This window comes from Herpailurus yagouaroundi, unplaced genomic scaffold, assembly GCF_014898765.1.
Source record: "Herpailurus yagouaroundi ecotype Mexico unplaced genomic scaffold, PumYag 196, whole genome shotgun sequence".
NCBI lineage: Eukaryota > Metazoa > Chordata > Mammalia > Carnivora > Felidae > Herpailurus > Herpailurus yagouaroundi.
In genome coordinates, this window is record NW_024412427.1 from 14539175 (window position 1) to 14560928 (window position 21754).

At 54.0% G+C, this 21754-nt stretch overlaps 2 protein-coding genes across 3 annotated transcripts in view; one reads left to right on the plus strand and one right to left on the minus strand.

The window, feature by feature from the left end:
• Positions 1-21754, plus strand: part of FAM110A (family with sequence similarity 110 member A) — a 153465-nt gene that overhangs the window by 89701 nt on the left and 42010 nt on the right. The window contains exon 2 of one of the 2 annotated variants that reach the window (XM_040447452.1): positions 19045-19100. The exons of the other annotated variant lie outside the window; for it this stretch is intronic. The gene's annotated coding sequence lies outside the window, so the exon portion shown is untranslated. The remainder of the gene's footprint in view (positions 1-19044; positions 19101-21754) is intronic. 2 annotated transcript variants of the gene reach the window in all.
• Positions 5923-18020, minus strand: SLC52A3 (solute carrier family 52 member 3). The gene is given in 6 exon segments (XM_040447449.1): positions 5923-7671; positions 8178-8301; positions 9973-10166; positions 10168-10482; positions 11496-12121; positions 17703-18020. Coding segments are annotated over 5 exon segments (1413 nt in total). The 5' UTR covers positions 12063-12121; positions 17703-18020; the 3' UTR covers positions 5923-7458.

Consider the following 21754-nt stretch of genomic DNA (forward strand, 5'->3'; position numbering starts at 1 on the left):
CAAAGTGTCAAGGAGAAAAAAAAAAATCAGCAGAAATCCCTTTCTCCAGAATGAACTAGGCTAATGTGTTGATATACGTCTTTCCAGTCTTCTCCTTGTGTGAGTGCGTGTGTGTGTACGTATGCATATATGTACCTATATAGAGACAAATATGCATATGAACATGAGCATTTTGCTGCTCTAGCAAAATGTCCCCCACATTGTAGAAGCTTAAACAGCATAGAAGTTTATTTCTCTGCCACATTAAATCTGGGTCCCAGGGAGAAGAGTGGCTCCATAATCATCATGGTTTCATCCTCCTTTTTTTTTTTTTTTTTTGGAAGTTTTACGTTTATTCATTTATTTATTTTGAGAGAGACAGAAGGGCAAGAGAGAGAGAAAGAGGGAGAGAATCCCAAGCAGGCTCCGCACTGTCAGCGTGGAGCCCGACGCGGGGCTCGAACCCATGAACTGGGAGATCGTGACCTGAGCCGAAACCAAGAGTCGGACGCTTAACTGACTGAGCCACCCAGGCACCCCAGTTGCATCCTCTTGTTGTATTATCTCATCCTGTAGCTTCCTCCTCAGGGTCTAATAGGGCTGCTCCAGATCCGGAGATCACATCTGCATTTCTATGGGCAGGAGGAGGGAAATGGGAAGTACACAACCCGGAAGGTGGGCGCGTTATTCATCCCCTCTGTCCTAATGCGGTCACATGGCCATCCCTCGCTACAAGGCAGCCTGGGAAATGTGGTCTTTCCTCTGGGCTGCCATCCGCCCTGCTAAAAGTCAGGGGTTCTATGGCTATGAGAGAAATGGGAGAATGGACACCATAGAATTCATTCGAATATCTTCCCCCAGCAAGACAGTCCTGTATCTTACATTCTAAGCATTGAACCCTGCAAGGGGACACTGCCCGTTATAATGGAGCAGACTTTCTTTCTTAATGGGACACCTGGAAGCCAGCAGCTTCTGCACACAGGGAAATTTCCAACCGAAAGCAATTTCCAAATGAAAGGCAGAGTCCTGGCAACATCAACATTTGCCATGACACTTCCTCCACCCTTTATTCCGTGAACATCATGAAGAGAATCAGGAGAGGCCATCCCAGTCCAAAATCAGGAGTCGAAAGAGGATGGGTGGCACAGACCCTCTCTGGCAAGCGGTTGGCCCCTCTTAAAATGACACCCTTAGTCTGTGTATGTGTAAATCATATCCTGCCTACAGAAGCACTAATTTCTCGTCCTTTCTTTCCACTTCCGGAGGAGTTTGAGTGTGTGTGAGTGTGTGTGTGTGTGTGTGTGTGTGTGTGTGGTGCGTTGAGGGTGATGGAGTAGAGGTCATGGAAATGGATTGGAGTTTTCTACTTCTATTTGAAATGTTTCTATTTCAAACCCGGAGACGATAAGCCAGGGAAGCACTTCAGTCCCCATCTGAAGGCAAGGGTTTCTTGACCGGCATGTTTTGAGACTCCTGTCTCTGACGCAGCAAAGGATCATGGGATGCAGAGGCTAGGTGGCCTGGGCCCGGGTCCTGGTTCTGCCGCTCGCTGGCAGTGGGACCTCAGCCAAGGTACTTAACCTCTCTGAGCTTCAGTTTCTTCACGTGCAAAATAGCACTGAGAATGATAGGGCACGTTTCACAGGGCTTCTATGAGAATTAAATCAGTAAAGCTTCAGGAAGAGCCCAGGGCACTAGGAGGCCCCCGGCAGGTGATTGCAAGAATGGCGCTGTGCCCTGGCAACTGACCAAACCAGAAAGAGTGTGGGTGGGAGGCACTTGAGAGCCATAACGTTGACGGTCACCGTGGTGGACATCAGTGGGGATAGACGGGGTAGATGCTCCCTCTCTGGGTATCCGAGGGCTGACCAGCCCCAAGGAAGTGCGTTAGGGTAATAACTCTCAATTCTCTTTCAGATGACTTTGTGGGTCTCTCCCCAAAGCAGTCCTGGTATGATATTGTTTCCAAGTTCCCCAGGGCCACCTTCCCTCAGGATCCCTCCGAAGCGTGGGACTTCAGTATTTATGCTGACAGCTCATTCGAAGGAACCCCGGATTCCCAGCCAGGGTTCTGTGCCTTGACTTTGTGTGGCCCATTTTCTAGGGGACACTGGGGGGCTGTCTTGTGGCCATCACAACGCACATGAAGGCACCAGACAGGCTTAAGGGGCTGTAAGAGCCAGGGTGGGAGCACCGCTGTCTCAGTTCTCTGCTGCTGTTGTGACTAATTACCTCAAACAGCAGCTTCAAGACGATGCCAGTGTATTATCTCAGTTCTGTAGGTTAGAAGTTGGACACGGGTCCCACCGGGCCAAAATCAAGTCTGGGGAGGAATCTGCTTCCGCGATCATTCAGGTCATTGGCAGAATCGAGAGCCTTGTGGCTGTCAGCTGGGGCTTCCCTTGAATCCCGGGGAACTCTCTTGCGGCTAACACATCCATCACCTCGAGTAGTTACCGTTTGTGTGTGGGGGTGGCTGTGGGTGGGTGGTGGGGACATTTACGATCTACTCTCCTAGTGACTTTCAACCATACAGCCCAGTGTTGTTAACTATAGTCACCCTGCTATAACGTTGCATCCCCAGAGCGTATCCGTCTTATAACTGTTAAGTCTGTACCCTTTGACCGACAAATCCTCATTCCCTGCCCCCACCAGCCCCAGCAACCGCCAGTCTACTCTCAGTTTCTGGGAGTTCAGTTTTTGTAGATTCCACGTGTAAGGGGGATCAGACAGTATCTGTCTTTCTCTGTCTGGCTTATTTCACTTAGCATAACGCCCTCAAGGCCCATCCGTGTTGCTACACAGGGCAAGATTGGCTTTGCTTAAAGGCTGAATAAATGTTCCATCATGTAGGGGCGCCTGGGTGGCTCAGTCAGTTAAGCATCTGACTTCGGCTTAGGTCACGATCTCGTGGTTCGTGGGTTTGAGCCCCACACCTGGCTCTGTGCTGACAGTGCAGAGCCTGCTTGGGATTCTTTCTCTCTCCTGTCGCACTCCGTCTCTCTCAAAATCAATAAATAAACTTAAGAAATATTCCATTGGGTATACCTAATACATTTTCTTTATTGATTCATGTGTCAATGGACACTGAAGTTGTTTCCATGTCTTAGCTATTGTGAATGATGCTGCCATGAACATGGAGGTGCAGATATCTCTTTGATATAATTATTTTATTTCCTTAAGACATATTCCCAGAAGTGGGAAAGCTGGATCTTGGGGTACTTCTATTTTTATTTTTTTTAAATGTTTTTTATTTATTTTTGAGAGCGCATGAGTTGGGGAGGGGCAGAGAGAGGGAGACACAGAATCTGAAGCAGGCTCCAGGCTCCGAGCTGTCCGCACAGAGCCCAACGCGGGGCTCGAACTCACCAACCAAGAGATCATGACCTGAGCCAAAGTCGGACGCTTAAACGACTGAGCCACCGAGGCGCCCTGGTATTTGTTTTTAACTTTTGGGGGAACTCCCACAGTGTCTTCCACAGTGGCTGTACCACAGGCCAACACAGCCCTCCGTGCCTTCATAACCTTGGCCTCTAAGGTCCCTCCCTCCACAAGCTGCCCCTGGGATTTCCAGGCTGCCCTCCCTGTGAGTTCTGGAATGCAGGCTGAAGCCTCGCACCCCATGGCTTTTGCCAGTGCAGTTTCCTCTGGCTGGAAGGCATCCTCCTCCTTCTTTTTTTTTTTTTTAAGTTTTAAAAATTTACATCCAAGTTAGTTAACATCAAGTGCCACAATGATTTCAGGAGTCGATTCCCCGGTGCCCCTTACCCATTTAGCCCATCCCCCTTCCCACAACCCCTCCTGTAACCCTCAGTTTGTTCTCCAGATTTACGAGTCTCTTCTGTTTTGTCCCCCTCCCTGTTTTTGTATTATTTTTGCTTCCCTTCCCTTGTGTTCGTCTGTGCTGTGTCTTAAAGTCCTCCTATGAGTGAAGCCATATATTTGTCTTCCTCTGACTAATTTGGCTTAGCATAATACCCTCTAGTTCCATCCATGTAGTTGCAAATGGCAAGATTTCATTCTTTTTGATTGCTTTGGCTATCGTTGATAGTGCTGCTATAAACATGGGAAGGCATCCTCATTCTCGCTTTGCCCCCTTCCCTCCAACCTCCTGGAGATACCAGCTCAGGGGCATCTTCTGGGAAGCCCACCTGCCGCCAACCCCAGGTCGAACCCAGAGCCCTGAGCTCATTCTTCAGGGAACTTACCTGGATGGACCACAGAGATGTCGGGTGACTCCATCAGCCTCGAGGTTTAAGCTCCTGGAGGGCAGGGGCAGAAGGGCCTTCCAGGATCCTTCAGAGGTGTTCTCGGAAAGCGGGAACTTTGTTTTTTTAATGGTTTTTATTTTATCTTTGAGAGACAGCGTGCATGAGCAGGGGAGGGGCAGAGAGGGATGGGGGGACAGAGGATCCGAAGCGCACTCCTCACTGACAGCAGCGAGCCCGATGCGGGGCTCAAACTCAGGAGTCGTGAGATCGTGACCTGAGCGGAAGTCGGACGCTTAACTGACTGAGCCACCCAGGTGCTCAGAAAGTGGGAGCTTCTAGTGGCATTTATTGAGTGCTTGCTGTTTGCGGGTGCGGCGCCAAGCACGTGCACTTATCGGCTCAACCCTGGTTGAGAGATGTTCTCACTGTCCCCATCGTACAGAGGAGACTGTGGGAGCTGACTCACGCACCTTCACTTAAAGGCTGCTAATGTCAGAAGACCTCCAAGAACGGTGGGTGAAAGCAAAACCATGGGGGGGGGGTCAGATGGAGGTGCCTTTTCCAAATGCCAGATCACTTACCCCCTCACCTAGTCCCAGACAGAGCGCACTAGCGTGGCTAACTCCGTAGTCTACGCATTCTTCCGCATCTTTCTGCGTGCGGAATTAATCTTGGACCGTCTTTCCGCATCAGCACGGAGAGAGCCTATCCTTGCTCATTATCCATTCCAACATCCCTTCTGGGAGGCAACAATTGAAAACAACCCGAATGCCCTTGTAAGGGCAGATACAAATAATTGTCCCTCGTGCCAAAGAGGGAGACCCCGCCTCTCCCTTTCCTTAGAGCATTTACTCTAGAAAACTTGTAATTCTTTCCCTGCTCCTTTTAGGTGTACTCAAGTCTTTGAAAAAGCTGAATAAGTCTCTAGTCAGTTTTGCCACCCAGGATCACTTTTCTTATGGATGGGAGAGCATATCCAGAAGGTCAGTGTCCCATCACCCAGTCTCTGTGGGAGGGTAGGAACCTAACATCAGCGTTGGGCTCCAGGTTGCAAAAAGTCGCCTCTTGTAAAGATAGAAATTAAAAAACAAATTTTTTTTCAATGTCCATTTTTTGAGGGGGGGGAGGGGCAGAGAGAGAGGGAGACACAGAATCCGAAGCAGGCTCCAGGCTCCGAGCTGTCAGCCCAGAGCCCGACGCGCGGCTCGAACTCACAAACTGTGAGATCGTGACCTGAGCCGAAGTCGGACGCTCAACCGACGGAGCCACCCAGGCGCCCCAAGATAGGAATTTCTTTGTCCTGCAGATAAAGACAGCTAGCCCAATTGCCAGGTGAATTCAGGAAGAATTGTGACAAACGGGGCCATCTAGTATCCTTCCTTGAGGACTAGTTATCGTCTGAGAACATGGAGGTCGTAGGCTCGTATCTGCTGGAGGTCATAAAAGGGTGGGGTTCCTGCCTTTGCAATCTCTTCAGCGGATTGTCTGATGTGCGCCACAGTCTGGTTTAATGCTTATTCAGTAATATAATTGTTTTCTTTCTCTGCCGCTTTTGCGGAGAGCTTTTCTGATTGGTGGGAGACTTTTAAATTAAAAAAAAATTCCAATTTTAGGGAGAGAGAGCGAGAGAGCGTGCATGGGTGGGAGAGAGGGGCAGAGAGAGAGAGAGAGAGAGAGAATCTCAAGCAGGCTCCACACTCAGCATGGAGCCTAGCGGTGGGGCTCGATTCCACGACCCTGGGATCATGACCTGAACTGAAATCAAGAGTCAGACCCTCAACCCACTGGGCCACCCAGGCATCGCAGTGGGAGATTTTGTTTTCAATGTTGTCTCCGGCACCTTCAAATGTCTTTCTACGGAGGACTGGTTGAATAAATTTGGCACCCCCACACGACGGGATATGATGTGGCCGTAGGAAAGAACCAGAACCTTCTCTCCATTTTCATTGTTGAGTGAAAGGTACAAGGTACACAGTAGTTTAGCACTTTTTCTGTAAAAAGAGCCTGTATTTGCATTTGCATCATCTCGGTAAGAGTGAAAAAGAAAATGAAGTGTGTGCGTGTGTGTGTTGAGGGGAACCAGGGCAGATAAAGGAGGGGAGACATGGGATTTTTTTTGCTGAACATCATTTTATATTTTCCGACTTTTGAAACACGCGACTGTATTATCTATTCAAAATAAATTAAAGGGAGGGCCGGTGGCAAGCAAGCAAACCACTGAAGGAAAGAAGTCCCAGGACTGGACGTTCTCTAAGCCTTTGATTCTGTTCGTTTCTGAGCTTAGCCTTGACCTTAGAACTGAAAACTGATTATATTGATTTTAGAGGGCTGATCTTCGTTTAAAAGCAGGGAATGTCTCTCTAAAAAAAAGAAAACAAAATAATAATCGGGTAGCTGATGCACTCCTCCCCAGCTGAGAGCTGCTTCCCAGGGTTCTCGGGTCCAGTTCTCAGCCTTGGTGGCTGGGGGAGGGGAGGGGACTCACTTGAGAGGTTTGGCATAGCCCCCCCCTCCCCCACCCCATCTCTCTGCCTCCCAGAAGGTCCCTTGCTTTCCAAGAAGCCGGACTTGAGTCAGGAGCCGTGACGGGAAGGGGTGTGTGGGGGCACAGTGTCCATCCACATTGGGAACCGGGGAGTCAAGATGCCCCAAGATCCCACCACTAGCCAGGGGTCCTTTTACAAGCTCCTCTGTGAGAATAATAGGAAAAAGGATACCGGGCAGGGGTCGTCTCTCAACCCTCCTGGGGTTGATGTGCCCTTAACTTCCCTTGGGCGTCAGGTCAGGAAATGGCCAATGGTGGGTGCTTCTTCCTTTTATCCCTGTGCTCAGCCCGTGAGGTAGGTGCTATTTATCATGGTCCCCATTTTAGGAAACTGAGGCACAGAGAAATAAGCGACGTCACACCGCTTGTGAGGGCTGGCTCGCCCTCTCTGCGGTTCCCCTTCGGACACCCCTGAGCCTGCCTCCGGCCGGGTGCTGCAAATCCGCCGTCGCTCAAGAGCCCGCGGAAGTTCTGAAACGGAACTGCGGGCACCGCGACCCAGCACTGGGGGCAGGGCTGTGCTTTGCATTTCCTGGCCCCGTGGGAGGCCCGTGGCTTTCTCCCCCGCTCCGGAGCGGAGTCTGCGTGGATGTGTAGGGACTCGGGCTCTGCCCCCCGGCTCCCTGCCACTTGCCCTGTGGCCTGGGCCGCGTGCCTTGCCCAGGTTTCCAGTGTCAGCAACGGGAGCGGGTCAGGGTCATGTAACGGACCGCGCCAGGGGTCCTAGGTGGGGCACTGCAGGCTGCAGAAGTCGGCGGAGGAGAAGAGCCTGAACACGTTGACCAGCGGGAACATGAGCACAGCCCCGAGGAGGGAGCCCAGCTGCACCGCCGCCCCACACCACAAGAGGGCGCTGCGGCTGCGGTCGCGCAGGATCACGCCCAGCATCACCTTGACGTAGCTCAGGCAGCCGATGAACAGCACCCAGGAGGCCACCTGTGGGTACAGGGCAGGGGAGATGCAGAGTGAAGGGGGCTTTGGGGGTGGGCCCCAGGGGAGAAGGGTGCTTGTAGGGCGACCTAGCGGGCCTAAGGGAACCCCAGGGAATAACCTCTGAGTTGAGTAGAGCCTTTGGGGGCGACCCTCTAGGGCTAAGGGGGCCCCCTGAGTTGACACACGTGCCCAGGGCAAAGGAGAACCCAATAGCCTTTATGTTCCCCCATAACCAAGTCAAGGGCGTCTGGGAGAAGGCCACTGCTGACAGACGCATGGCCGTCCACATGGCGGGAAGGGTGCGGCATTCAGGGGAGAGGCTGGACTGTCACCTTGGACCAGCCACCTCACCTTCCTAAGCCTCTGTTCCCAAATGAGAAGCATCCCTCCCCTGCCCAACACCACCTGGGGCTTCCTCGGGGAGCAGGCCCAAAGCCTTTGGTCAGTGGAAAGGGCCTTGGCTAGGTGAGGCGGGGGTGGGGGAGCAGCTCCACAGGCCAGGTACTTACAATGAGGACTTCTCCACCCCAGTGGCCCTGCATGAGGGGGCAGGGGCTCATCACGGCCATGGCCATGTTGTAGGCCCCGAAGCCAGTCCCGAGCACTGTGAGGACGCCCAGGAATGGCAGAGACCTAGGGCAGAGTAGGGGAGAAGGACAGAAGAGATGGCAAGCCTGACCCCTGCCGCCTCCACCCCGGGGGGGGGGGGGGGAAGGGGGAGGGTCAGCGTCTCCGGGGTTAGAGGTCAGATCCACGTGGAAACTTCCAGGCCACCTGGCTCAGGTGGGTCAGTGAGGTTCCTGAGGGGCAAGACTGGCCTCAGTCACCCTGAACATTAACAGCAGGGGGAACAGAACGGATCCGGTGCCACAGGGACCTGATTCGGATCCCATGTCCCACTTGAGCTGTAAGACTGGTCTCTGAGCCCGTCTCCTCCCCTAGGAGGTGAGTGTCGCAGGCCTGTGGGGGCCTGTGGGGCAGAGTGTGCCGGGCCTGGCCCTGGGCCCCGCCCGGTATTTTATCTGCTGTCACTTCCTCCTGCAACATTCCCAACCTCGGCCAGGAAGCCGGGCCGACTGGAAGGTGGCTTTGATCACAGCACTGGCACAGCAGGGGGTGTTGTGAGACCTCAGCTGACCCCTTCCCTTCCGGCTTCATCTACCCTGGTCTACAGCGTGAGGTTGGCCTGATCTAGAGGCCCTGGTGGCCTTCCAGGTAGGCTCCGGGTGTGACAACTGAGGACACCGTCCTTCGTTTGAGGTCGTCACCCCTGCGACCTCCCTGCCTACGCTCTTCACGACACCAAGACCCGTCTGTGGTCCTGAGCGAGAGCCGAGGGTGTGCCCCTGCCTCTGAGGACACTTTCTGCTGGAAGATTCTTGGAGCCCCTGGCTTTCAGATTCGGTATTTCTAACATTCTGGGTGTCTCTCATCCCGCAGATCTGTGGCTTCTGCTTCATCAGAAATCTCCAGTCTCCCGCCACAGTTGTTAAGCCCTAAGGGAGGACACTCAGCTCTCTGGCAATCTGACCTAATTTTCTGTCGCCATTCCCATTCTCCCTTCTTCCTGGGCCGAGGGAGGTGGGTGTGAGCAGGTCGGAGAGGACCGCCAGGATGGACGGGGCGGAGTGGTGGGTGGGAGGTTGTGGGGCCCTGAAGTTCCCTGACTCCAAAGCCTGTGTCTCCTACCGGCGTCTGAACCCCCCCCACGGTGGAACCACCGAGGTCGCTTGACTAAATTTGGCAATCTCAGGCCCCAATCTAGACTGGCTTAATCTGCATTTTATCAATTTGCCTAGCCATTCTTCCAGAACTGCAGCTGTAAAGGAGCCAGCAGAAGCTGGAGGCAGGAGAACAGGGCTGAAATCCTGGGAATCAGACCCTCTCTCTGAGCCCCGGGGCTTCTATTTGTACATGGGAACCTCAGCTCCCGCCTGCCCATTCCTTCTCAAGGGCCAATGTCAAGGCAAGTCAGCACTTACGTTGGACCTGCCACGTGCAGGCACTGCTCTAAAATCTTTACAAAGTTAGCTTGTCTTATGCTCCCGGCCACCCTAGGAGGTGGAACTATCATCACCCCCATTTTCCAGATAAGTACCCTTGAGGCACAGGGAAGCGGAGTGACTTATCCAGGATCACAGAAGCTAGGACGTGACGGAGCTGGGATCTGAACCCAGGCAGTCAAGCCCTAGAAACCGTGTTCTTAGCCACTACACGTAGAGCCTGATAGGTGGGGTTTGGAATCCTGGCTTCTGGAACGAAATCTGCCCCAACAAGAGTTCCCCAGGGCCAGGTGGGACGGACCTGTGAGGCAGGAACATGGAGAGGAAGCAGGCAAGAGGGTTGGCCATGGAGCTGAGGGTGGCGGACAGGTGGTAGGCGATGGGGCCGTAGGACAGGCAGGAGTAGGTCTGCACGGAGGGCAGCACGCCGTTGGTGAGCGCGTTTACAAAGGCCACCAGGATGTAGATGAAGGTCAGGTGGGCGGGGTGGGGGGGGGGCCGTTTTCTCCTCTGGACGCCCCTGGGCCTTGCTGCGGTTGTCCCTTGGCCCTGGGGGGCCCGGGTCCTCCCCTTCCCGTGGCCGGATGGAGTGGAGGGTGACCTGGGAGGTGAGGAGGTCTTCTACGGAAGATTCCCTGGGTCTGGGCTGCCGCTGGAGGACAAAGAACGCGGCCAGGCAGCAGGCCATCATGAAGGAGAGGAGGAGGAAGAAGACCAAAGGCGAGAAGTTGGCCGGCAGGTGGCGACTTTCCAGATGGACCGCGGAATGTGCCGTCCCGGCAAGGTCGGACGCGGAAGTGCTGTTAGCTCCCTGGGGAAAGACACAACAAGGCTCAGCCGGATCCGCGGGGGATGTCAGGGCACAGGTAACGACAATGTTGCTAATGATGTACAATAAATAGCATGCGTTGTTAATAAGGGATGAATGACAGAACACATAACTCCTAAGGTAATGATAATAAATGCTCACGTGGTCTGACGGCTCCCTGGGGACCAGCCCTTCGCCTGGGTCAGAACAGTCTGTCTAACCCGAGGGCCACAGGGAGTGCGTGACAAAACCAGTCCACGTGAGTCCACTTGATTCTTTCTGACTTAGGAGCTCCACCTTTTCCCACACTACCGCCTGCCAAGGGCTGCCAGCCACAGATGTGTTCTGAGCAGGGGCAGCGTCACCCAAAGTCGCCCTGTGGGAAGGTGGCCTGGTGTGGCCCAATCCCTCTCTCGCTTTTTCTTTTAAAGCTTTCAAGTCCTCTCCAGGCCCAACGTGGGGCTCGAGCTCACAACCCGGAGATCAGGAGTCGCGTGCCCTACCGACTGAGCCCGCCTGGCGCCCCACAGCCAAATCGCTTTTCAAGAGATAACCTATGGACATCTAGATTTACGCGTGGGACACTTCAAACGTTTAAATGTCTTCAACCAAGTCAAACAGTCAAAGTCAAACGCTTGCAGGATACGGCCGCCTGGGGCCACTGGTCTGCGCCCGGTGATGAACTGCTGTGGTTTGGGCAACACCGGGTGCGTGTGAGGTGTCTGTGAAACGACACGAAGCCGTGGCTAAAGCCTACGGTTCTTGGCCCTGGCCGTACCTTAGCATCACCCGGGGAATTTTGAGGAAATACACGTTCACAGTCCCAATTTTGCAAGCTGGAAACGCAAAACGCTCTGAAAGTGAGCTCCCCCGGGGCAGGTGATGCGAGAGCGCAGCCGGGTCAAGGACAGCGGTCTACCCAGCATCTAGGAAGCACGACCTGGCCGGGGGGGGCGCCGGCGCGCGGCCCGGTCTGTGATCAGTCACAGAGCGCGGCCATGGGAAATGTCGGGTACCTGGGGGAAGACAGTCTTCCTGGTGGTCTCGGCGCTTGGGGTGGTTTCTAACGGCTTAGTGACATTGACACAGGTAGTGAGACCCGAGCCCTGGGCGAGAGCCACCAGCGCAGGCAGGAGGCCGCTGAGCCCTTCGCCCACGAAGAAGGTGGTGAGGTAGTGGGCGGGCAGCCGGCTCATGAAGGGCAGGAAGGTGACCGACGAGGTGCAGTCCACCAGGGCCAGGAAGAAGGTGAGGACCATGAAGGCGATGCTGTGGGGGCCGTCCAGCACCCAGGGAGTGACATTCCAGAGGAAGGCGAAGAGGGTACAGGTGACGGTGCCCACGCCCAGCACGGTAAAGATGATGGGCACCTCCGAGAGGCAGCCAGGCTGGAAGTGATGGAGCAGGGTGACCAGGAGGGGGCCGATGTTGGCCAGCTGGATGATCACCGTGAGGTAGGAGGGGAGATACCACCCCTCGGGCAGCTCTGTCACCAGCAGGGGCAGCTCGACCCAGAGCCCGTTGATGGCCACCCAGGAGCCCAGCCCGAAGGTGCAGACCAGCAGGTGTATCAGGAGGGGCATGGCGATGTCCGCCCCGTGCCGAACGAAGCCGCCACCTCCCGGATGGGCCTGCGGCGGGGCTGCCGGAGAAAAACATCAGGTGAGCGAGGCGTCAGGGTCGCCATCGGTGACGAGACAGTGCCGTGGAGCCCAGGTGTTTCCTGATCTTTCCCCTTCTCCTGAACAAGTTGGCTCTTCGTGATAGGAAAACGGACGCATTCTTTGATGGCTAACCTTTCCAGAGGGGAAAAGCTTCCCTAACAGTGGCTCGTCATTCCAGAGACCGCCAGAGAGAAGTTTGACACATTGAATCGCACAGCTATTGCATCAAAGCAAGCAAACAGCAAACCAAGCACCCTCTTCAAAGAAAAAGGAAAGAAAAGAAAAAGAGAAAAGAAAAAAAAAAAAGGGAATCGAGGACAGTGACCGTCCTGACCTCATCTTTGGAATGAGATGCAAATATGTTAATGAGTTACTGCGTCTTAAACAGTGCCTGGGGCCCAGGAAGGGCATAGGCACCATTTCGGAGAGAAATGTTGACTCGGCCAGTCACCTCCTTTTGCGGATGGGCGGGGTCCGGGGAGGTGGGATTTGGAGCTCGTCCCCTGCAGCACTTGGCCTCCTAACCCCCATGGGAACCCAGGCCTGATCCCTCAGTCCCTCCCTCCTCACATGTCAGTCTTTCTTGTTCTTCTAGAAGGGGCAGAAGCATCTCTGTGGCCATGCCTCACCCGGGGAAATTCCCCACACCTCAGCGGCTCCTTTCCGGGTTCCCACACACAGATCTGACTCTCGGGCCCCAGATGAACTCTCTTCTTCCTTCCTCCACTGAGGGAAGCCAATCCTGGAGCAGAGGGCAGTCCGACCTGCTTTCCGTCTCACCCCACCACCTCCTTTCTGGAGGCCTGAGGCAGGTGGCTTAAGTTCTGGCCTCTCACCTGTTGAGGCCAGCCTAACAGCCTGGAACAGGCCTGGCTCGAGGCAAGCCGAGAGGACCCACGGAGACAAGCTCCGGGCAGCTGTCGCCTGGAGAGGACCTCTCTCACAGGTCTGTTGTGCCCAGCTTCTCGGCCGCTCACTCCCACCTGAGACCAGAATGTGGTCCAGGACGGGCAGGATCTCACTGCGACAAAGCTGCCCTACACCAACTCAGGCAGAATTCTGTCTACGATCGGTGAACCGATATGGAAGGACAAACAGGGAGAGGTTGCATGATACTCCAAGGCAAATGGCTGCTGCCTCCCATGAGTCCCTCTTCCTTTCTTCTTTTGTTGTTACAGAGACCAGATTTTCGGTTGGGCAAACAGCCACCAAGCTACAAGAGTACAGGGGCGCCTGGGTGGCTCAGTGGGTTGAGCGTCCGACTTCGGCTCAGGTCATGATCTCACGGTTCGTGGGTTCGAGCCCCGCGTCGGGCTCTGTGCTGACAGCTCCGAGCCTGGAGCCCGCTTCGGATTCTGGGTCTCCCTCTCTCTCTGCCCCTCCCCTGCTCACACTCTGTCTCTCTCTCAAAAATAAATAAACGTTAGAAATTAAAAGACAAACAGCTACAAGAGTATACTTCCCAGCCTCCCTTGCAGCGGTGCATGGCCATCTAATCGAGGCCAGACCGATGAGGCTGTGAGGACTTTGAGAAGTCTCCTTAAAGATGAGGGGGTGTACCTTCCCGCTCTTCCTCCATCCTGCTGTCTGGAATTCGGGTGTGATGCCCAGAACTCCAGCAGCCGTTTTGCGCCAAGAGGGATGGTGTGGGGGCTAGAGGGAGACTAGACTTCAGGACTTTGTGGCACAAAGCTGCAGAACCAGTCCTGTTCTGCCTGCCACTGAACTATTTTGTTTGTTCAGTGTCGTTTACATTGTAAGTAAGCTTTCATGTTGTTTAAGCTACTCACATTATACATAGCAAAACACGGGCCAAGCGGACAGACATCGATGTTCAAGGATATATCAGACTGGGTATAGTAGCCAGAAACTAACATTTATCTCCTTTATTCTGAGTGTCCCAACTCAGAAGCTCAGGTCTTGCCCTAACGGGGATTTGATCAAAAACCAAAACCAAACATTAGTTGTTGAAATACACCTTAAAGAGGCATTGACAAGTTACGAGTCAACTCGGGAGCAAACATCTTCCAGAGAAATGCAAAGAGATGGATGAGTGGAGGGAGAAAGAGAGAGAGAGAGAGAGAGAGAGAGAGAAAACAAAGAGCCTTAATATGGGATTTGATGCCAAGGGTATAAATTAAGCCGCTGAGTCATTTCATATTGATAGGTACCACACTCCATAGCGGACTCAAAACAGTAGCAAACGTCTGTATCCTGAGTAACATTCCCCCAGAGTCTCAGACACGCCAGGAGAAACGGACAGAAACAGTCGACGGTCGGCGGTGTGGTGTTGATTCAGCGCTCTAGGCCTTGACCGCGGAAGGTAGTGTAAAATAAACAAAGGATATAGGGGAGGCAATAAACGATATTTCTAATAAAGAGGAAGAAGTCAATAATTAAAGGGAGGAGGTGGATTTGCTAAAGAAAGATGGTTACTTGTATCCTCTGAAAAGCTATTAAAATAACGAGAGTTCAGCAAGCTGTCCAGCTACACGTTCTTTCACGCCTGTGGTTTTCCATAGAACCAGTCAGAAAATCTGACTTGCTACGGTACTCCTTTGGGAAAAAGAAATAAAGCTAGATCTCTTTCTTGCTTCCTATTCCCGACGCCTGAAAAAGGAATTCCAGCCGGATCAAATATTTAAATAGTTTTTAAATGAAAAGTAGAATATTAAGTGTAAAATCACAAAATTCTATTCCTGAAAACGTTATCACACTGTGTTGACTCACTTGGATTTAAATTTTTTTAAAAAAAATCATCAAATATATGTAACAGGTATAAAATCAAATATATCAGTTTTTCCATTAAGTGCAAAAATCACGAAATTCTATTCCTGAAATCATCATTGTACTGTATGTTTAACTAACTTGGATTTAAAGAAAAAAATGTGTTAAAAAAAAAAAAAAGAATAAAGAAACCCAAAGAAAATATAGGCAGAAGGAACAGCTTGTGCAAATGTCCTGGGGCAGGAATGAGCCTGGGCCAGTGCGGCTGGAGCAGTGGGCTTGACGGGGAGATGAGAGCAGATAGGCAGGTAAGGAGCCTGAATTTCATTCATGTGCACTAGGTTCTATGCACTGAAAGACTGAATCCCTACACCCCAGAGCCGAGTTCTCTGGGTTCTGTAATTTGAGGGAAGTGATTTGGTCCCACAAGTCTCTTCTCTTGGCTAGACAGCAGTTATGATGGTGGAATGGCCCAGCCTAACGCATCTCCTGCGTGGCTCTCCTGCCCTGGCCTACTTTCAGCACATACGGAGTGCCACATGCTCCTGGACCTGGGAGACACTGATGGGGGATGTGGCCATCAGTGAAATGAGTCAGGGGCGGAGTGGGGGAGAAGGTCCTAGGCAGAGGGAACTGCACGTGCAGAGCACCCTGTTGTTTCAGAGTACTGAGGAGTGGCTCAGAGGGAGTATGCTGGGGATTTTTTAAAAGTCCTTATCTCTCTTCTCTCTTTTTCTTATAGTGACCTTGCAGTGCGGGTGCATTCATTCAACCAGTATTTACTGGGCACTTGCTGTGAAACACTGAGCAAGTCAGCAGTGATGAGGACTGTGGGAGGGGAGCAGAGCTGGGAGGGCGGCATTCCTATCCGGGATTGTCAGGGGGAACACGAAGGAAATGTGAGAGTGAGCGCTGCCTGGGGAGAGTAGTGCCGGGGGCGGGAACAGCAAGTGCAAAGGCCCTGGGGTGGGGCCTCACCTGTCAGGTCCCAGAAACAGCTCTTGGTGTTGGGAGAACCAGCAGGCCAGTGTGGGAGGAGATGGGCAGGTCACACAGGGCCCTGGAGGCAAGAGTTTAGGTGTTTTCTCTGAGCCCAAGTCTCCCTTCCTGGGCAGAGGGAGGACCGGCTGTAATTTCGTTTTACCATAATCACGCTGGCTGTTGTGAAGAGAGTAATGTGGGGCCGGGGCAGGCATAGGAACGAGACCTGCCAAATAGGTTAATTATCAGGAAGCTGGTGGAGGAATCCAGGCAAAAAGAGACAGTAATGATAACAGTAATGAGAACTGTAACAACACTCATCATCTACTGGCCAAGCGCTTTACACACACTCTCCATCAAATCCTCTCCACAATCCCGAGGTAGGCGGGATGATCACCCCCATTTCATAAATGAGTTAACCATGGCTCAGAAGAGCCATCAAATCCTCTCCACAATCCCGAGGTAGGCCGGATGATCACCCCCATTTCATAAATGAGTTAACCATGGCTCAGAAGAGCAAAGTAATGTGCCCGGGGTCACCTAGCAGGTCAGCTGGGAGCTGGGGTTTGAACCCAGGCGCATCTGACCGTCACGGCCTGAGCAGAGCCCCGGAGGCAGGGGGATCGTGAAGATGTGGCAGGGGCCACACCGAGCAGGATCCCTTTACACTCACCCCCGGGCCTCCCCACCACGTGGGCCGGGCCGGGGAGAAACGGGGTGCCAGCCTGTTAGAACCTGAGACAGACTCCAAGGCCTAGATACTTCCCGGGGCCCCATCAGCGACTGTGGGAGAACAGAACCCCAAGGCTTTGAATGAGACTCTTCAGGCTCAGTCCGCTCCATGACACGTGGGCACACAGGTACAGAAGCCAAGGACAGCACCCCCCCCCCCCCCCGAAGAGGTCTCTTTCCTTCAAAGTTTTGCAGTGGAAGCTGAGAGTCCTAGGCCCAGGGGGGTGCAGGGGGTGGGGGTGGAGTGCCAGTGTACCCTCAGTGTGTGGCTGGGCCACCCTCTGCCCCACCAGGAGGGAAAGGCCCTGTCCGACCTTGACCATCGGGAGGCTCTGGTCCCGAACCCTCCCCGGCTCTCTGCTTTGTGCCCTCCTCAGTTCAGTTGCGACGATTTATCTGTGTCTTATCTTTTGAGTGCCGACCTCTCCCACTGTAGTATAATCTTTGTGTGAGCAGGGCCCTCTGTCTCTCTCCCAGTGCCAAGGTGGCCACCTAGTTTGCCAAGGGCTGGGTCGACAGCCTGCCTCAACCATGCGGGTTGAGTCGACCTGGCTGGCCTGGGCCATGCCAGCTGGCAGTGTGGGCACGGTCTACACCCGCTCCTGGACAGGGGTCTGAGTCAGTGTTGTCCCAGAGTCCTCGGTGACCCCCGCCTGGGGCCCGGCCCGCCCTCATGAGAGAGGTGGGGAGGTTGTCCGGGCTGGAGCAGGATGGCTTTGAGACGACAGAGCAGGGAGAGAAAGAACCAAAGCTAGAAGCCAAAATGGGCAGAGAGACAGAGAGACGGAGAGACAGAGGCGGGGCAAAAGGAGGAGGTGGGGCGGAGAGGGCAGGGGGCGGGAGGGGAGGCGATGGAAGTAGGGGAGTAGCAGGGTGTGCTGGAACGCTGGCCTGGCTCAGCCACCGTCCTCACCCCCTCACTCACGTCCACATGTATCAAGGGGCCTTCTCCGCCTCTCATCATCTTGGAGTCCCTGGGCCTTCTCCAACTCAATGTTCCCATCTCACAGATGCGGGGAAACCGAGGCCCAGAGAGGAGGCGGTGCTTGCCCACACCGTGTCCCCCCCCCCCCATCCCCCCCATCTCAGGTTGTGGTGGGCGTCCGGGCCTGTGCTCACCCGCTGTGTGTCCTCAGGCCAGCTGCTCACCCTCTCTGGGGCCTGGTTTCTCCATCTAAGAAAGGGGGCGGGGATGGCCTGTTCTGCGGGTCTTGGCTGACAGGGAGGAAGGGAGGAGATAATGCGAGCCCAGCAGGCCGGCTGGCAGAGACTTCCAGCTCCCTTCCTCCTCCTCCTCCTCCTCCTCCTCAGGGCCTCCCACGAGGCTGACCTTGGTCAAGCAGCCTCCCCTCCGTGCTCATCCCAACCCCCAGCCCTCCTGCCAGGCTGGTGAGGCTCCAGCGCAACCTGGCAGGAATGGCCGTCTAGACTTCCCCAGCGGCGTGTTCATGCAGCCGGGCAGAGGTCGGTGGGGGGGCCCAGTCTTTTGGCCCGGGGAGGAGGGGGCTGGAGTCCACCGGGCGTCCCAGCTGGGCTCCCGGCTCCGACGGACCGCAGAGGGAGGGGCCCTTCGTCCCTCCTATCCCTCTGGCCTCCAACCCAGGAGTCTGAAACTGGGGGGTGGGGGTGGGGTGGGAAGCTACAGGCCACTGGCTGTCCCCCAAATAAGTGCCCCCCCCCCCGCTCAGGGCCCCGTGTCAGCCGGCCCTCGGTAGAGGCAGCCGTGCCCTCAGAGGCCCGAGCCGCCCAGTTTCTGCCGGCTTACCTGCAGGTCCCGGTCCCAAGTGACTCTGCCTGGGAGGGGCGGAGGCGGCCGGGTTAGTATTAACCTGCCCCGCCCAGCCCAGCGGAGGGGGAGGGGCGGGGGGCGGGGCTGTCGGCTGCACCAAGAGCCTACTGTGTGTCTGGAGCCCGGCCCGGCCACCCCGATCCCGAAGATCCCGATGACCCCGCGGGCGCAGCAAAAGGCCCACATTCTCGGGCGCTTACCGCCATCCACATTTTCTGAGGGTTGACCCCGAGAAGGCAGAAGACCTGCCCAGGCTGCCTCTGGCCTTGCCCCAGGGCCACCGTAATTCCTGTCACTCCAGGGGCAGGGCTCCCTGGAGCCCAAACTCCTGGTGCGAATAGTGGAGTTTCAGCAAGTCACTTGGAAAGTGGGGGTGTTAACAGCGCCCTCCTCATGGGGCAGAAATCCTGACAGGCAGTGTGTGCCAGGCACCGAGCTTGGCATGAATCCGTGTATCTACTCTTCACAGCCTTTGGTGGGGGGGGGGGGGGGGCCCACTATCGCAATCCCGCTTTACAGATGAGGAAACAGAGGCCCCGAGAAGCCAAGAGCCGCGGCAAAATAACGACCGACAAATAACCGCTCTGCCATTTTGCAGTCGTTCGTGTCGGATGAAACCTTTCAGGGATCCTCGGTCGCGGGCAGGCAATGCTTTTATTTCCTGCTTTACAGGTGGGGAAGCTGAGACTCCAAAGAGGTTCAGCGACTGGCTCAAGGTGTCCTGGCTGGTAAGCGTGAGGTCATATTCGAACCCAACTCACACGGCCGGGGGGCTGGAGCGGGGGGTGGGGCCGGGTGGGGTGGGGAACGTATGGCCCAGGGCTTGGGGCTTGTACATTTGTTCGTTGCCTGTTGACTTCTGCTAGGAATTCTGACCTGCTTTCTGCCGTGTTCTCGGAGACATTCAATTGCTCAAGAGAGCAATCACTCTCCAGGCAAAAGCTTGGGAGGAGAGGTGAGCAGACCCCCTCCCTCTCGGCCGGCAGGGGCTAAGGAACCATTTGGGCTGCGAGGACACAAGAATGTGCTTCCTGGGGGGCCTCCACCGGGACGCTGCTCCTGTCCCCTCCTCTGATGCTCCTTTCCGACTCCAACCACCCTCCCTTCAGTTGGATCCGCATCCCTGCTGGTGTGGTTTCACTTCCTGCCACCTCACCGGGGCCTCTTAGGGTATTTTTGTTTTCCATCTAAAAATATCTTCAGGGGCACCCGGGTGGCTCAGTCGGTTTAAGCGTCCGACTTCCGCTCAGGTCGCGATCTCGCGGTCCGTGAGTTCGAGCCCCGCCTCGGGCTCTGTGCTGGCGGCTCAGAGCCTGGAGCCTGCTTCAGATTCTGTGTCTCCCTCTCTCTCTGCCCCTCCCCTGCTTGTCCTCTGTCTCTCAAAAATAAATAAGTGTAAAAAAATTTTTTTTAAATGTCTATATTATCAACCCTCAAGGACTCCCCTCTTGCTCGCTAAATTAAGAAAAATGCCTAAGCCTCACATTTCTGTCCCTTCTCAGCTGGGACCAATAAACCTTGACAATTTTATCCTTGTTCTTTCTTATATGTAGCCAGAACTGCTTACCATTCTCTAAGTATTTATAGTACATCGAAGCCACCAAAATTTCCATATGAATTCTTCTATTAGAATACCCTTTCTTTTAAAAAAAAATTTTTTTTTTCAACATTTATTTATTTTTGGGACAGAGAGAGACAGAGCATGAATGGGGGAGGGGCAGAGAGAGAGGGAGACACAGAATTGGAAACAGGCTCCAGGCTCTGAGCCATCAGCCCAGAGCCTGACGCGGGGCTCGAACTCACGGACCGCGAGATCGTGACCTGGCTGAAGTCGGACGCTTAACCGACTGCGCCACCCAGGCGCCCCCTGAATTCTTCTATTAGAATTCCCTTTCTGTCCCATCTCTGGCACAATCCTATCTGTAATTTCAAAGCCAATCTCAAATGTTACCTCCTCCAAAGAAACCTTTCCAGATATCTGTTTCTAATACAACCACTATACATTGGGAGCTTAATAAATGTTTGTTGCATATGTAGCCAGGGCACGGGGGTGCAAAACAGATCTGGTTCTGCCACACGGGCTGTTGATAAAATCCAGAGGCAGAGAGACGAGTAGAGGTGAAACAAGAAAGGAATTGATTTCAGCAAGGCCAACACCGGAAAGACAGAGGACGAATGTGTCAGAGACAGTTTCCAAAGTGCCGAAAATAACTTCCAGGTCTATATGAGGAAGGTGCGGGACAAAGGGGGTGGGTCCCTGCAGGTGGGCAGTGAAGGTCAAATCGCTCCTCCTCCTGCTAGCTCAGGGTGTCCTTGTGGCTGGAGGGGACAGTTTCTGTTCCCAGCAGGGGATGCTCTGCCCACCTGGCAGAGACCAGCTGGAAAGAACCCTAGTGAAAAGTCTGAGGTCAGGACGGAGACAACTGAAGCCCCTCTTTCACATGCACGAATGGATGAACCCCAACCAAAATATTCTCCCTTTCCTTGTCATCTCCAGATATTTTTACAGCCTCTGTTGTTTAATTAAGACTGTTATTGGGGCGCCTGGGTGGCTCAGTCAGTTTAGCATCCGACTTCAGCTCAGGTCACGATCTGGTGGTTTGTGAGATCGAGCCCGGGGTCGGGCTCTGTGCTGTCGGCTCAGAGCCTGGCTCCTGCTTCGGATTCTGTGTCTTCCTCTCTCTCTGCCCCTCCCCCACGCATGCGTGCACGCGCTCTCCCTCTCTCTCAAAAATAAACAAACTTAAAAAAAAAAAAAAGACTTACTATTATCGGGGCACCTGGGTGGCTCAGTCAGTTGTGCTTCCGACTTCGGCTCAGGTCACGATCTCACGGTTGGTGAGTTCGACCCCCTGTTGGGCTCTGTGCTGACAGTGTGGAGCCTACTTGAGATTCTGTCTCTCCTTCTCTGCCCCTCCCCACTCTCTTCCTCTCAAAATAAATACGTAAACTTAAAAAAAAAACAAAAGACTGGTAGTATCTTTTGTGGGAGCAATTTTAGGTTTACGGGAAAACGTCCCACCCGCATTCTTTACAGAGTGGGGCATACGGCCGACTGCTTTCTGAGGCTTGCCTTTTCTACCAAGTATCTCAGAGATCTTGCTATAGCCTGCACATCCAGACCCTCATTCAGTGGCTGCAGTCACTGAGCAACTTTTATTAAGTGCCAGTGAAACCGGCGCTTTCCAGTAAAGTCTCCGCTTCTGATCTGAAAACAAGGCTAAGTTATTGTCCTGCGTTCAGAGTAGCTAGAGGGAAGCGAACTGTAACCCAAAGCCTGTTTCTTTCCACAACAGACTGCCTGCTTCTAAAGGGCAATTAGCCTAGGGAATATACCATGGGGCCTTGTCACCGTCTCTCATAGATGAACTCTTTCTGATGC